Genomic DNA, 15,764 nt, shown 5'->3' on the forward strand with positions numbered 1-15,764 from the left:
TGAGCTCTCAGTCTATTTGGGTAGGGGTATGGATGGAATCTGCCCTAGTTGGAGACTGACTTTGGAAATCCTGGAGCCAACTGGAGCTGGAGGCGCTGACACCCTGAGTTGAACATCAGTATTACCAAAAGCCTGTCCTGTTCCCCACACCATCGCGGACCACTCAGCTCTCCTGGATCCTCACAGGTATGACCACACCACAAACACCTGTAGCAGCAGCAACATCTCCCAGGGGGGGGGGGGGGGCTACAACTGTATACATACATACATATTTATAACATTATAATACAACATTTATTAACCTTTTTGAGATATAGAAAGAAAAATTAGGGGAAATATAACCGTTCAATCATGGTTTTCTTTAGATAACCTTAATCTTTGGACATATGAATTACTCTATAGAGATATTTATCACAATTTCAAGTATTTTTCTCACTCCAGACATATTCAAATGAGAACTTCATCACGCTTCTTAAATGCATATAAAATCTAATTTAATTAAGTGAAACAAAAATGAGTTTGAGGCGAACAAGAAGCAATGTTATCAGACTTCATTGAATCTGTCCTTAAATGAGGGAAACTTAACCATTGCCTTTTAAGCTCGTACAAATAGTACAAATATATGATTACAATCTAAGATCTTAATGTTTACAGCAGATAGGAAAATGGGCAAACAAGGTGGGTCAATGCGGCTATTATCTGCCGTCAAATTCTGTCTCCATCTTTCTTAAAGTTGGATAGGTCCGCTCACATGTTCAGACTGGCGTGAGACTCACATGTAACGTGTGGTACTTGTCTGGGTTGCCCCATGCCCCAGTAACCTTTGCACGTTGCTGTCCTGTCCCCAGCAGAATAAGCCTGAGTTGGATGAACTAGAACCACATAGCCAGGGAAACCAGCCAAACCCAAAGTAGTCCAGTAACTGTCCTTTTAAAATACACCGATTAAATATTCACTTACTGAACAGGCAAAAGGCATATTGAAAAGGCAAGAGTAACTCCCTTTAGTCAAGGTTTACTTTTACATGTAATATTCCCATTGACGTATTGTCTGTCTGCCTGTGTCTATATTACACTGCTTGTATATTTATAAGTGTGCCACACATGCATGCATTCCTTTCAAAGAAATCCAGGCAATCGTATAATAAATGATCCTGGTTGTGTCATCCCATTTGATGTTGTGTTAACCAATGTGTTAGATTTGAAGAGAAACCGGGCTGGATCTTTATCACTCTGGTAACTTGGAGATAGTTGGCAGGCATGAGGGATGCTGCTGCACGAGAGCAATCTAACAATATTATTCCATCCCACTGCAGTCATGTCTTCCACTCGGAGGGAAATAACAACACTGGTTACCTGTCTGAGACTTGAGTGGAGGTTGACGCCCAACTTATCTTTCCAGGTTTGTTCCTCTCTCCCATTTTGCGTACACCTGGTCGATTTTGTTGCCATGGCAATTGGGGGGAAAAATGCACTGCCACCCAGATCCTAGAACTCACAGCAAGTCCCACAGCAGAGCCTCTCTGTCTACATAATCCCGTGGACCTCTCTGCCAACAATGCTCCCTTCCCGAGCCACAACTGGACTGCAAGGAAAATAAAGGCACACGCAAATATTTGCAGTATGACACAGTTACAAAGAGCCTCATTGGGCTGCCGAGATTATGCATTGAGGCAAACCCCGTTTTCTTTGTTTACCAAAAAGGAGGTGCCAAGACCAATTTGTCTTTGAATGCAGCTGATAAGTGTGGTTGAGGCCTGGTTTCCACTTCAGTATTTGCTTTTCTTTTCACCCAGTGGGCGGAAAGTTTCGCCCCATGTCAGCTGCGGCATTTAATTCCAGAATGGAAACTGGTTCATAACCTCTTCACTGCTGAACGGCCAACACTGGCTGCACCCCACAGCCTTACTCTTCTAGCTACTTAAGCAGTAAAAAGGTTAAAAGGAACAAATCACTCATTCAGAAGCATTCCTGTCATCAAACCTTGTCTCCCAGCTAGAAGCTTTCATTCAGGGTCAGAAAATGAAACCCCAGGAGAGAGTTGGTTGGTACAGTATTTAAAACTACCAGCCGCCCATTCTCTGCTAATAAAAATAGGCATTTAATGGAAGGGGAAGCTTAAGTCCTTTTAATTATCCGCATCTCAGAAATGCCAGTGATTTACTTTGGCTGGTATGGTTTGAGAAACTGTTTCTCAGTGGGCTGTAATTTCCCATCTCACACCTCAGAGATGGGTGCATCACAAATCTTAGGCTGCGCCAATAGTGCCCGCGACGGCGATTTTGCCCGAAAACAAAACAATTTACTCCGTTGCCAGCGCTTATAGTAAGCGTGACGGAGCAACGGAGCGACTTCGCGTCTGGAAAATTGGTAGCGGGTTAAATTTGATTTTTCATAGGCTGTCGCCACATGTGACAGCCTCTGAACCAATCAATCACCCTGTCGCCAGCGACGTAGCTGAAAGTGAAAGTATAACTTTCGCTACTGGTGACGGGCACTATAAGCGCGGCCTTAGGCCGAGTTTATAGTACTGGCTACGGCGACTGCGACATTGCGCTGCGCCACGTCACAGGTACCCATAGCGGCGCGACCGCATAACGTCAGCCGACGCGATCACTGGAAGCCAGAAGATTTTGATATTTCCAGCGATCGAGGGGTGATGTCACGGGCATGTGAGCGGTTCAGCTATTGTCGCCCCTACTATAATCTCGGCCTTACATAGGTGATGCTGCATTAAACACTAGGGGGCCTATGCTAGAAGCCTTCATAACCCACTTATCAAGGCTTTTTAGCTCTTATCGGCCAAAAATGCCTACAGCGATTCAGTAAGCCTCGATAAGTGGGTTGAATCGCCAATTTTTTCTGCCGTCAAAAACAAATCGCTAAGGCAATGAAGGGGTTAACTACCAGTGCCCGGTTTACTGTGGGTAGCAGGGGTGGCTGAAGGTGGTATTTGGCCCTTGGTGGGTGTTTAGGCCTTGCGGGGGGGGGTTTGCGGGTGGCGTTAACCCCTTCATTACCTTAGCGGTTAATACCTCTAAGGTAATGAAGGGGTTAAACCCTCCCGCTACCACCCGGTAGGCCTAAACATCCATCCTTGGGGCCCCTACCTCCTTCACCCAATCCCTCTACGCACAATAAATAAAAATAAACACAACAACCCTACTACCCACCTATTCTACCCCCAACAACCCCTCCCCCACTCCAACACATAAGTACAGTAATGGGCAAAATTACTATTATCCAGATTTCGATAATAGCTAATTTGCCCGTTATAAAGCAAACATTAGCCAGCATAAATAAAGTAAGTAAAACTTTCTACTTACCTCTTCCATCATAAAGGGCGTCATCGTCATCATACTCCAGGTCCATATCCTCCATTGGCACCAAGAGTACAAGAAAAAATACAATGTTATGGCCCCTAACTTCTTAATAACCTTAGCGATTAAGAACCGCTATAGTAATTAAGGTGTTAACCCCGTCCCCCGCTACCCACCCGGGAGGCCTAATCACCCACCCCGGCCCCACCCTCTCACCATTGATTGGCCCAGTGGTACATCATGCCCATATAATATGGGCATGATAAGCCACTATAGAAGTCAAAGGTCATCCTAATAAAAAAGCATCAAGGCCAAAAATACACAACAATAAAAGATCAATAAAATTAATCTATCACCAAAACAGCAAAAGAATTACAATGATGTTATTCCAAAACAGAAGAATACAATTAAATAAACACCTATACTGCACCGACACACTTTATTCGAGCAAATACCCACTATGTACCTGGCAGATACCTGGAATGCGCCGCCCCTAATCTCTGACAAGCCCCGTTGCGTTTGCCTTCCCAGCCTGGGTTCATGCCTGGCTGACGGGCGGCTGATCTGTTAAATGATAATGATTAGGATTTAATAGGCTGCAATGCTTCGCGTGTCTACCAGATGGCATAAATTCATGAATTGTAATGCAGTATATATATATATACTGTGCAGTATTGCAGCCAGCGGGAATAAAATGCTTCAATCCCTGCCTGGAAAATACCTCAATGCACTCGGGCAGAAAACAGTCACAAACCTCAATACACCCGGGTATACCCGAATTCGTGGGACTAGCCGAGCTCGAATAAAGTGTGTCGCCAGTGTACAACAAATCAATTAAAGAAATAAAACCACAAGACAAATCAATGAAAGAAATTATACAGCTAACCACCAAAACAAATACCTAAAACCGCTAACCAATCAACAAATGAACTAAAAACAAGCCATCCAAATACCAAACAATGTTGTGAAAACAATAAACAGAAATAGAAAAAAATAACAATCAATAGTAAACAAGCATTTGCCAAAAAATTATTGCCTGTTACTTTATTTATCTGTACCCTAAAGGGGCACAGATTAATACATCAGCAGTCAATGGGCAATGAAAAACATAAAAAGAAAAATTACAATTAAAAAAACTGAAAAAAACAAATACATACATTCAATATTTATCTTACCTTTAGAAGTCTTCACCCTCCGAATCCGGCGTATCAGGAAGCTCTCAACCCTCCACGTCATCCACTGAAATCCGACTCCATCCTCCTTGAAGATCAGCATCAGGTACCAAAATCTTATTTCATCTTCCTTCTCCTTCTATCTTCATCTGTCATTCTTTTCTTGAACAGACTTTTAAAATTGTTCTTGCCGTGCGATGGCCGCGTCACATGAGCAGTTCAGCCAATGAAGGCGAAACAGTCACGTGATGCCACACCTCCGCCACGCCTCCCTGTCACCTCCCGATGCCTCCAGCCTGCAGTGCAGGTTTCGCGTGAGTGATGTCACGCGGTCAATGGAGGTCAATGGCGGTACAAATCATTAATCAGTACTATATTTAGAAACTACATTAATAAGTAACAAATCTCTGGCACTTCTGGCAATGACTGGGATAAGGGATTCTGGCAGTGACTGGGATAAGGGATTCTGGCAGTGACTGGGATAAGGGATTCTGGCAGTGACTTGGATAAGGGATTCGGGCGGTGACTGGGATAAGGGAATCTGGCAGTGACTGGGATAAGGGATTCTGGTAGTGACTGGGATAAGGGATTCTTGCAGTGACTGGGATAAGGGATTCTGGCAGTGACTGGGATAAGGGATTCTGGCGGTGACTGGGATAAGGGATTCGGGCGGTGACTGGGATAAGGGATTCTGGCAGTGACTGGGATAAGGGATTCTGGCAGTGACTGTGTAACAGGGGACTTATCCCTGTTTACAAATGTGCCTCTAATCCAGCAGTGTGGTGGTTAACTGCTGGTAGCAAATTAACTAACACCACCTGCCTGACAACAGGTGGTAGAAAAAGCCTGCCTTTGAGACAGGAATGGACTCCTTAGCTCTGACTGAGAGCTGAACTTTGGAGAGACAGAGCAGAGTGTTCTTGAGTCTCTACAGGAGAGACTGTTCAGGAAGAACACACATCTCTGGAGCTGACCGGTCTTTAGCTCTGCCCAGCATAGCTGATTGCAAGACACCAAATAAGACTTCTAAACCTGGATGCTGATATTTTCTGTGCACGCATGGGTGCGGTTCCAGGAGAACAGAGAAGCTTACTCAACCACCACTAACAGATAAGACTTTCATTCTTAAAAGACTGCTTATATCTGCTTATTGCATGCTACGTGTGTTTGGGGGCTGGGAGAAATGCTTAACTGACGAAGTTGTGAATTAAGTGCATGGGATTTCACTAGAAATACTCCCAAGTGGATAGAAGCTTTGTTCCCCCCCCTGTGTTTGGATAATTTCCTGATGAGAAGGAAGAGGCACAATAAAGCCTATTATAATTTCACCTTATAAAGCCTCCCAATTGTGTACCTCTGTGAACGTCTGTCTACATATGGTGTCCGAGGTGGGACAAGAGGTGTCTTTGTAGTTAAAAAGGACCGGAGTTTTTATGTGAAATTTTTTTGTTATGCTTTTTGACTACAAACAGTCTAAACAACTTGAAAAAAAAAAAACCTCTCATGCAACAGAGGCAGAGTTAAAGGGGTACACACCACTGAAACTTACACTGCACTGAAACTTACAAAAGCCACAGATGGACTCTTTTCCCCAATCCCAAGAGACTGCTGAAGCAGGTAAACCTTTACTTGCCTATCACAAAGTGTAATACGGTCATTGAAATAGGGATTTTGCCTTCTAGCCATAGTCAGGGTTCAAGAAGTGAGTCAGCCCTTAAAAAGGGATAGGTGTTTGTTGTTTTCAAAAGTTTCGCTGAAGCAGTGAATACAGATGGTGACCCATGAGGGGTACTGATTTTGCAAATAAAGGTTGCCACACCGCATAGGGCTACCAGCTGTGAATGGAGTATATGCAGAAAAGTGTGAAAATTGATACAAAGACTGTGCTGAAGCAGGGGAATTTTTAGCAAACAAATGCTGAATGTAAAATTGCCCTATAAGGGGAAAAGGTATTTCAAAGTCAATTGCTGAGTGTTGAGTCACCCTGCCGGGAATGAAAGAAATAGTCCACTGCAAAGAATGTTTTTCTGCAAGTAAAAAAAAAAGTCTGCCTATATACTGTATATCTTGGGAGAAAAACAGATACCCAAAGATGAGACTGAAAATTACTGAACTCAGGCAGAAAACCAAATTCTGTTGCTGAAGCGGAGGGATTGCACCTAGCAAGAAAATGGTGTAAAGCAAATAGACTTTTTTACCTAGCAACTGCACATCTTGTATACCTGATAAGAGAAAATGCATGCACAGTACTGCTGATATTGTAAAACTTATCCAAGAAACAGAGATGCCTGTGAGAGCTACAACCTCTACACGCAAAATATGCCCACCTGTAGGACTACCACAATTGGGGGTTCTAGCAAATACAGTGGCAACAGCTGCAATTCGCCTCCTGAGGTCAGGAAGAAAATGACACCTGATAGCCTAAAAATGGAGGACAAGATGCAGCGTTCCTGTAATGAACCCTACCCCACGGAAGAGTGGCCCTTCCAGTCCAATAAAGAGGAAGACATCTCTTACGGGGAACCCAAACCGAGTCACACCCACAAAACACCCCAAGAATGGTGGGGGTGCCTGAACTCGGCATCAACAGAAAAGACCGCTCCCTTTGATGACGAATATGATCAGCAGGAGACAGAGCGGGAGCAGTGGATCACTGAATATTTCCGTCAGCTATTACAGTTGCAAGAAAAGCCAGGTGGATCCAGTGACGCTGCTAAAACTTCAAATGAAGATGGAGACCCCAGTATCCCTGAAGGGACGGTGTCATCCAAATCAAAAAGGAAGAAAAAGAAAAGCGGTTCTTCACTTACCGTGGAAGTAACAGACACATCCACAGATCCTGTGGAGGAAAAGGGGGACCGAGTGATCCTGCAGCCTAGAAAAAATGGAGAATTCGTCCCACGGTTAACCGAATATCCAGAGGGCCCAAGGCAGAAGTCGGGTACCCCAAACAAGTGTCTGTCCGGTGCCAACAGTGAGGAACCCTCAACCAACCATCCCAGGGAAGTGGAGCCGGAACCAGTGAGTGACGATCCCTTGACCAGCCCTGAAGACACCCTGAAAATTGCCAGGCATGACTGTGCTCTGCTCTGTGAAGAATTGGAAAGGGAGAGAAAAAATTATGCTGAGCTACAGAACACCGTGCTCGCAATTTACTCTGCGGCCAAGACCGAATTGGAGGATCTCAAGACTGAGCTAGATACTGCAAAGGCTACTATTTCCGCCATGGATGAAAAGCAGAGTCAATCTGACAAAATGGTGGCTACGCTAAAGCGGAAGTATGAGGAGGCACTGAAGCAGAAGACAGTCTTCCAGCAAGAGGTTCACACTCTGCGCATAGAGTTGAATGCCTCACAACAGGAGGTCAACAGTGTCCGGATAGAAGTGGACGTATCTCACAAAGAGGTTCAGACACTCCGCAAAGCACTGGATGCCTCACATCATGAGACCAACAGCTGCCGCACAGACCTGGAAGTTTCCAAAAAGGAACTACACAGGCTCACTGAGGAGCTGGACATTGCTAAAGAAACTATTGGTACTCTTGATACAGATCCCAAAGTCTCTCAGAAGGAGCTTCAGACCCTCAACCTAGAGAAGGAAGTCTCACGCCAGGAGATTGTCATTCTCCAAGCAGATGTGCGTAAATGGAAGGAGGACTGCAAAGAGGCCCTGAAGAATACAGAGACTGAAAAAGGAGAAAATTCAAGATTAAAAAGAGAAAACTTAGAACTGAAAGAAGAGAATTTTCAGTTGACAGAAGAAATCAAGGAAAAGTTTGAAGCAGAGCACCGACTGCAGAACCAACTGCAAGGTCTGTGTACACACCTCCAGTATGCTGAGGAGAAGCAGCAAACGCTACAGGAAGAAAAACTGCAGGCTGCTAAAGAGGTACAAGCGCTGCAGGAACGTCTGAATACCAGTACGTCCCCACAGAGCAGTATGAGGAGCTAAAGGCCACGCTGCATGTCTTCAGAGCATCATTGGAAGCGGAGCTTCTATACCAGGTGACTCTGTATGAATGGGAGCGTGAGAAGGCTCAGAAACTGGAGCAAGAGCTGGAGAGACAGAGAGACTGTTCCATTCCCTTGAGTCAGTACACCAAGGAGAAAACAGATGCAGCGGCAACCTTGACGACAAAAATTACAGAGCTCCAGAATATGAAGGTGACTCTGACACAGACTCTGCAGACCAGTAACCTACAGATTCCTCCAATACAGAAAAAGGTATTGGCTCTGCCCAAGCACCAGTATCCCACAGTAACTAATGCTCGTGAGGACAAGGGTACAGTGAGAGTTGGGGACTCCACGCAACTTCAAAACAAAATTACGAAGTTTGAGCTACCTAAGAAAGCACTAGCCCAACCTACAGCTGCCCAACAGGCAACAAACAGAGGTAGGAGTGCAGAATCAAAGCCAGAAGAATCCTTAGCTGAGGAAGCTGAAAAAATAGGACGTTCTCTGGAAAAGGAGGTGGAGGTTCAACTCAGTCCCAAAGAAGCTGAACTGGCGACTCTGTGCTGTGGAGAAACTGCAGAAAGACCGCTTCAAGAGCAGAAAACTCTAAGGGCTAGTTCTAACTGCCCTACAACTGTTGCCATACACTTTGTCTGCAAAAAGAGGAGTGCCCGACGCAACAGAAATCTCATGACCACGCACGCAAAAAAAAGACTTTACGTGGAAAAAGTCCTCCTCGAGCGACTGAGGAGTGCTGATCTCAAGCACCTTCGGGAGGAGACAAAAATAAACTGGAGAAAGGGCTCCAATCCCAGCGGGACAGAGGGTTCTCTTCCTCCATCCACTCTCATTCAAGTCACAGAAAGATCTCGAATGAGAGTGGAAGGATGGGCTTTGGCCGTGGTAAGCCCGAGCTTCCCACAAACAGGGGAGGTATGTAACAGGGGACTTATCCCTGTTCACAAATGTGCCTCTAATCCAGCAATGTGGTGGTTAACTGCTGGTAGCAAATTAACTAACACCACCTGCATGATTACAGGTGGTAGAAAAAGCCTGCCTTTGAGACAGGAAGGGACTCCTTAGCTCTGACTGAGAGCTGAACTTTGGAGAGACAGAGCAGAGTGTTCTTGAGTCTCACAGGAGAGACTGTTCAGGAAGAACACACATCTCTGGAGCTGACCGGTCTTGAGCTCTGCCCAGCATAGCTGATTGCAAGACACCAAATAAGTCTTCTAAACCTGGATGCTGATATTTTCTGTGCACGCATGGGTGCGGTTCCAGGAGAACAGAGAAGCTTACTCAACCACCACTAACAGATAAGACTTTCATTCTTAAAAGACTGCTTATATCTGCCTATTGCATGCTACGTGTGTTTGGGGGCTGGGAGAAATGCTTAACTGACGGAGATGTGAATTAAGTGCATGGGATTTCACTAGAAATACTCCCAAGTGGATAGAAGCTTTGTCCCCCCCCCTGTGTTTGGATAATTTCCTGATGAGAAGGAAAAGGCACAATAAAGCCTATTATAATTTCACCTTATAAAGCCTCCCAATTGTGTACCTCTGTGAACGTCCGTCTACAGACTGGGATAAGGGATTCTGGCAGTGACTGGGATAAGGGATTCTGGCATTGACTGGGGTAAGGGATTCTGGCAGTGACTGGGGTAAGGGATTCTGGCAGTGACTGGGATAAGGGATTCTGGCGATGACTGGGATAAGGGATTCTGGCAGTGACTGGGGTAAGGGATTCTGGCAGTGACTGGGATAAGGGATTCTGGCAGTGACTGGGATAAGGGATTCTGGCAGTGACTGGGATAAGGGATTCTAGCAGTGACTGGGATAAGGGATTCTGGCAGTGACTGGGATAAGGGATTCTGGCAGTGAAATGTGTTGATTTTTCAAGTATTTAAAATCGAGAGATTTGCACAATAATTAGTGTTGTGTCGTATTTGCACCTCAATTGCCCTTTTTCCTGCATGAATGTTACACATCATTTATGTATCTGTCCTAACTATACAATATACGTTGTATACGTACGTAACGTTTTCCCTCCCCCCCATCGCAGATAGGGGCCATTACAGAGTGTATCTGGTGCATACCTGCTGGCAACCAGAGGGCTGAGTCGTCCGCAATGACTTTGGGACACAGGAACAGGCTTCTGGGGCTCATACCCCACATAATACTTAGCAGTGCAGCGCCTCCATCTGCCGTAGGCTCCAGGGAATTGGAGATGATCTTCCACGGTAGAACTGATAACCTGTCCCCCCCCCCCCCCCCAGTTAGATCACACACCAGGCAGGCGGTATATTGCAAACAGGAACAGTTTATTACTACACTTCTGCAGTAGCAGGTACTCCAGCAGTCTTCTGCATGATACAGTCTCTATACTCTCAGCTATCACTGGAGATGGTCCCTGGACCGTCACTACAGGCCAAGCGCACCCGCAGCCGTCCTAGCTCTTCCCCACCTCCCTAGCGGAGGCAAAGGTATAGTCACACTCACTCCTCCCTGAAGGAAAGAGCACGTGTGTGACCTGCCTTCCTCAGGGGTAAGGAGAACCTCCAAATTTAGGGCGGTCCTGCCCTTAAGTACAGCCAGAAGGCGGGTACCCCGTTGTCCCAGCTACAATAGGATGTGCCACCCTCTGCTGTCACTCAAGTGCAGTACCAAAAGTGAAGGGGAAAACCCCATACCAACTACTGGCAAGCCTGTTAATACCAGGGTTTACTGCCAGCCCATAGGGTAGAATAGTAGCCAGGGGGTACCCCGTTACATATAGAATTACCATATATACTTGAAAATGTCACTTTATAACTACAGAAACATTAGCTCTGTAAAGTTTATCATTAGATAGTTCAAGGAATGTTTTTTTCTTCTGTAGGTATCCACGTTCCCTAATGCAATCAACTAGTTATGTACCTGTAGCCAGGTCCCCTCGGCACAGCGGACCCCCCCCCCCTCTGCCACTCACTGCGGCCGAGCGCGGGTACACGTGATGCCCCTTCTGTGCTTGGGGAAGAGAGTGGAGCATTGGGATGCATGCAGGGCGCCGCTATCATAGGTTGCCTGGCGCATGCGCAGTTAGCGCAGAAGTGCGGAGGCCCTCAGAACAGGTCGCGCATGCGCAGTGGGTAGCAGCATCACGGACCAACAGGAGAGGGCTCTAGAGAAGGGACTACATATCCCATGAGCCTAAGAGCGCCCCCACGTGACCCCAGGGAGCCAATAGGGCTGCAGCATCCCCCTGCAGGGGGATTGATACAATTTCGCGGGCTTGCAGCACGTTTGGCAGTTGGTGACTGGAGCAGCTAGGGGAAGGAGGTAAGGTGCAGGAGTCAGTGACTCTCTGCACTAGGCCAGCAGCCCCCTAGGCCCCAGATAGCCCTGAGTCACAGTAGCTGAGTGTTGTAGGGACAGGCCCCAGATTAGGGACCCTGCCCCTTATCAGTAGCCAGAGAAAGTTAGGGACACAGCGGACGCTGCGTTTCCATTCTGAGGTTTGAGCTCAGACCTCCGCTGCGGCTGCAGCAGCCATCCGGGTGGGATCGCCCTGGATGGTGGTTCCGGTGTCTTCTCTCATCGGATCCTTTGTGAAGCCAGTTGCAGGCCCGAGCACTGGAGTGCTAGGCAGGTAATCCGTAACAACAAGTGCACCAACATCCTATTAGCTTTAATAGTGACTGCCCAGTCACACATATCCTCTCTCTGTAGAGTGCGGGACATTGTGTGGGGTTACTGGACACGGGGTGGGATCACCCGGTGAAAGGGGATAGCGTCCTGCGAGACGCAGTAGTCAGTGTCTCCTCTAGGGAGGGACACCTGTTGATATTATATGCAAGTACGTTCTATGCTCGCAAGTAAAGTCATTGGTTGTATTATATGCTGTTGTGTGATCTATATATATTGTCTTGCGGGGGATCACTCACCCTCGGGTGGGAGCCATCGCAGGTGGAGGCGCTGCACCGAGTATGAGGTTACTCCTATTACTATTATACGTGCCCCAGGTTCCCCGTGGCGGAGGCCTAGGCCTCCTGTGAGCCTAACAGGTAAAGCACCACACCTGGTAACACTAAGTTCCCCGCACACACACATTATATGCGATTGTATGGGGGAATACCCGTTACATACCTTTACAATAATCAAACACAAAATGTTATAAGGAAAGCAAAATATGAAGTTTTCAAGATCTTACTGCACACAAACATTACTGGGAAGATTACAGTGACAGCAGTTAAAAACATTAATTTCTGGGATTGTACTTTGATACAGAGAGAATGGTGCACATATATTCCGCCCCAGGATTGCACCACTGTTTCCTTCACACCAGACCCTTCTGAATTCAATGAATTTCTCTACAAAGAAAGTACAAATGTTTTTAAATTGTTGGGGGTTTTTTACTCCAGAGTTTAACTCTCAGGCTGTGGGGATCAGGAACTGAAGGGAACAAATCTCTGATTACAACCCTGGCAAAGTTGCAGCTTGCCTCCTGAAACAGAGTTGCCCAAAATAAAATCAAACCCAAATATACTGTGCTGTGGATTAATACACGGCGAGATTACTTGGGTATGAAAACACAGACAGCTGCAGAAGCTGTGACAAAGCACATCTCAAGTCTAAATATAGACAGTTGTCCTAACTACTGGACTTTAACACTAAACCGTTCATCAACCAGCGCAAATTATAACTTTAGTGTTTCATTTGTATTATCCATTACAAATAGCCAGCAACAAAAGGTCGTGTCACACCTACCTGTCGCAGAATGACCATGGTCCCAATTTAGCCACGGACATCAAGCAGCTGTTTCTGGGGAAGAAGCAGATGGGTTCGTGGTGAAAACGAGATGAGATATCAGACTCCCAGCCGAGACATAAATACCACAACGAGCAGACAATACACCTAACAAACGCGGGCAGGCAGGACATTTGTCACATGCAGCCCTCGATCATCTTAATGCTTTGGCAACAATGAGCTGTACAGTAAGGTGCGCACGAGATGAGACTTTAAACTAATGAAATTACATTATCAGCCGCACACCCTGAGAGATAATCTGCTAATGGATGGAGATTTTAAACTCCTGTTGATAAATTAGACACGCCAGCTCCCTCCCTTCAGTCATCCCGAGAGTGCGCTCTCATTAGTGGGGTTGTTTCTCTTTGTTGTGTCTCCATCCGATGGTACAGTATACGGCAGGGGTGGGAAACTCCAGTCCTCAAGGGCCACTGGCAGATCATGTTCTCAGGATATCCCTGCTTCAGCACAGGTGGCGCAATCAGTGGCTTAGTTGCTCACCCCTAATATAAGGGTATACTCAGTCAGCACCCAGCCAAATATTGGTGTTCTGTGAACACACGCGGGCCTGGAAAGGATTGCCACATTCGAAGCGGACCTCTACCACCAAGTGTTGCTTCTCGGCCTTGTAAGTGCCCATATTGTTTCTAGAGCTTGTACATGGTGGGCAACCAAAAAAAGGCTCACGGCCTTTTGGCCAGATTCAATAAAGTCTGTTAACATTGTGTCCACAGAAATGTCGCTTTGCAGTGATACATTTCGATTTTGTTCACGTAATTCAACAAAAAATATTTATGCATTTGCAAAGTGGGATAAACCATCTCCAGGTAGCAAAGATATCTAAAAAAAAAATGTGTCATCAATACCGCCAGAGTTAAATTACTTAGACAAAATCAGTAATACATACAGTATGACTCTGCGTGTGGATGCTCAGTGCCTTTTCCCTAAGCACGGAGGGAGTGAGAAACACACAGGGACTGGAGCGTTTCGTGACAAAGCTACACAACGTTGTTGTTATTTTTGCGATTCGTACATTGTTCTTTTTAGTGTGTCTTTTTGTGGTGGTTCCAGTTGTCTGTCAGTCAGCTGGGGGTCTCCTAAGAGAAATCTGGTAATAGGGACATTTTACTGTTAAAGGTTAATACATGTTTGTTTTAAGTGTCTTGAGCCGGTAATAGGGGTTGTGGTGTTCAGCATGTGGAGAAATACCTGCAGTGTGATTAACTCTAGGAGGAGCTCAGAAACCAGAATGGATCCTACTGGTGGCAAAGCTACAGAGAAGCAGCGACTTGACATTTCTATCAATATCACCCTGCCCTTTTATGAATATGTTTGCAGAATCTCAGTAAATAGATGTTAAAGGTTTATTATTTTTTATTTTTATGGTTAATATTCTTATTGTTGTTGTTGTTGTTGTTATTAATGCTCCTGCCTCTTTCTGGTACATCAAATACAAATATCCCTTGAGAGCACGTTCACATGTCTCAGACAGGTCTGCAACCCTGCTTTTCTGGGACATCAAAACTCCTGTTAACACACAACAGCAACAAGTAAGAGGCAAATGTCCCCACACCTCTGGAATGCCCGTCCCGTCAATACCTGACTAGCACCCTCTCTATCCACCGTTAAGACCCACCGTATAACACACCTGCTTAAAAAAATCATATGAGTACTGTAGCTCCGTGGCTAATACTATACACATCTACTATATATTTCTGAAAGTGTCCTATGTGTCCGGGTCTGTATGTGTTTCCCTGTGTCCCTCCCTGTGTCCCTAGCGGCAATCTCATTGGCTCCCTTGGCCCGCCCCCGCACACCTCTCATTGGCCGGACACACACATACACTCACACAGAGATACACACAGGCGGGACACTGAGACACACACAAATATACACACACACTGAGACACACACAGATACACACACAGATACACACACATACACAGACAGGACACACATATACAGACAGGACACACACACACATGGACGGAGACACACACAGGCAGGACACTGAGACACACACACAGATACACACACACACACACACACACTGAGATACACAGACAGGACACAGATAGACAGGACACACACACACACACACGGAGATACACACAGGCAGGACACTGAGACACACACAAAGATACACACACACTGAGACACACACAGATACACACACACACACACACACACACACACACACACACACACACACACACTGAGATACACAGACAGGACACAGATAGACAGACAGGACACACACACACACACACGGAGATACACACAGGCAGGACACTGAGACACACACAAAGATACACACACACTGAGACACACACAGATACACACACACACACACTGAGATACACAGACAGGACACAGATAGACAGACAGACAGGACGGACACACACACACACACACACACACACACACACACACACACACACACACACACACACACACACACACACACACCCCATCACGTGCGCCGCCCTGCACCGGCTCCAGACGGAGGGGAAGCGCGGCCCTCCTACCCCAG

At 46.1% G+C, this 15,764-nt stretch overlaps 1 protein-coding gene across 4 annotated transcripts in view; it reads right to left on the reverse strand.

Moving 5' to 3' along the window:
• The window catches only part of MYO7A (myosin VIIA), a 217,133-nt gene that overhangs the window by 169,850 nt on the left and 31,519 nt on the right, over positions 1-15,764 (reverse strand). Inside the window, exon 2 of one of the 4 annotated variants that reach the window (XM_075592655.1) lies at positions 13,193-13,246. The exons of 1 other annotated variant lie outside the window; for it this stretch is intronic. In XM_075592655.1, the coding sequence (XP_075448770.1) occupies positions 13,193-13,210 (18 nt within the window). In that variant the 5' untranslated portion in view covers positions 13,211-13,246. Of the gene's footprint in view, positions 1-1,355; positions 1,866-4,494; positions 4,632-13,192; positions 13,247-15,764 lie in introns of those variants that run through there. 2 more of the 4 variants (XM_075592656.1, XM_075592654.1) reach the window with 2 other exon arrangements.

The sequence above is a fragment of the Ascaphus truei genome, chromosome 3, assembly GCF_040206685.1.
Source record: "Ascaphus truei isolate aAscTru1 chromosome 3, aAscTru1.hap1, whole genome shotgun sequence".
NCBI lineage: Eukaryota > Metazoa > Chordata > Amphibia > Anura > Ascaphidae > Ascaphus > Ascaphus truei.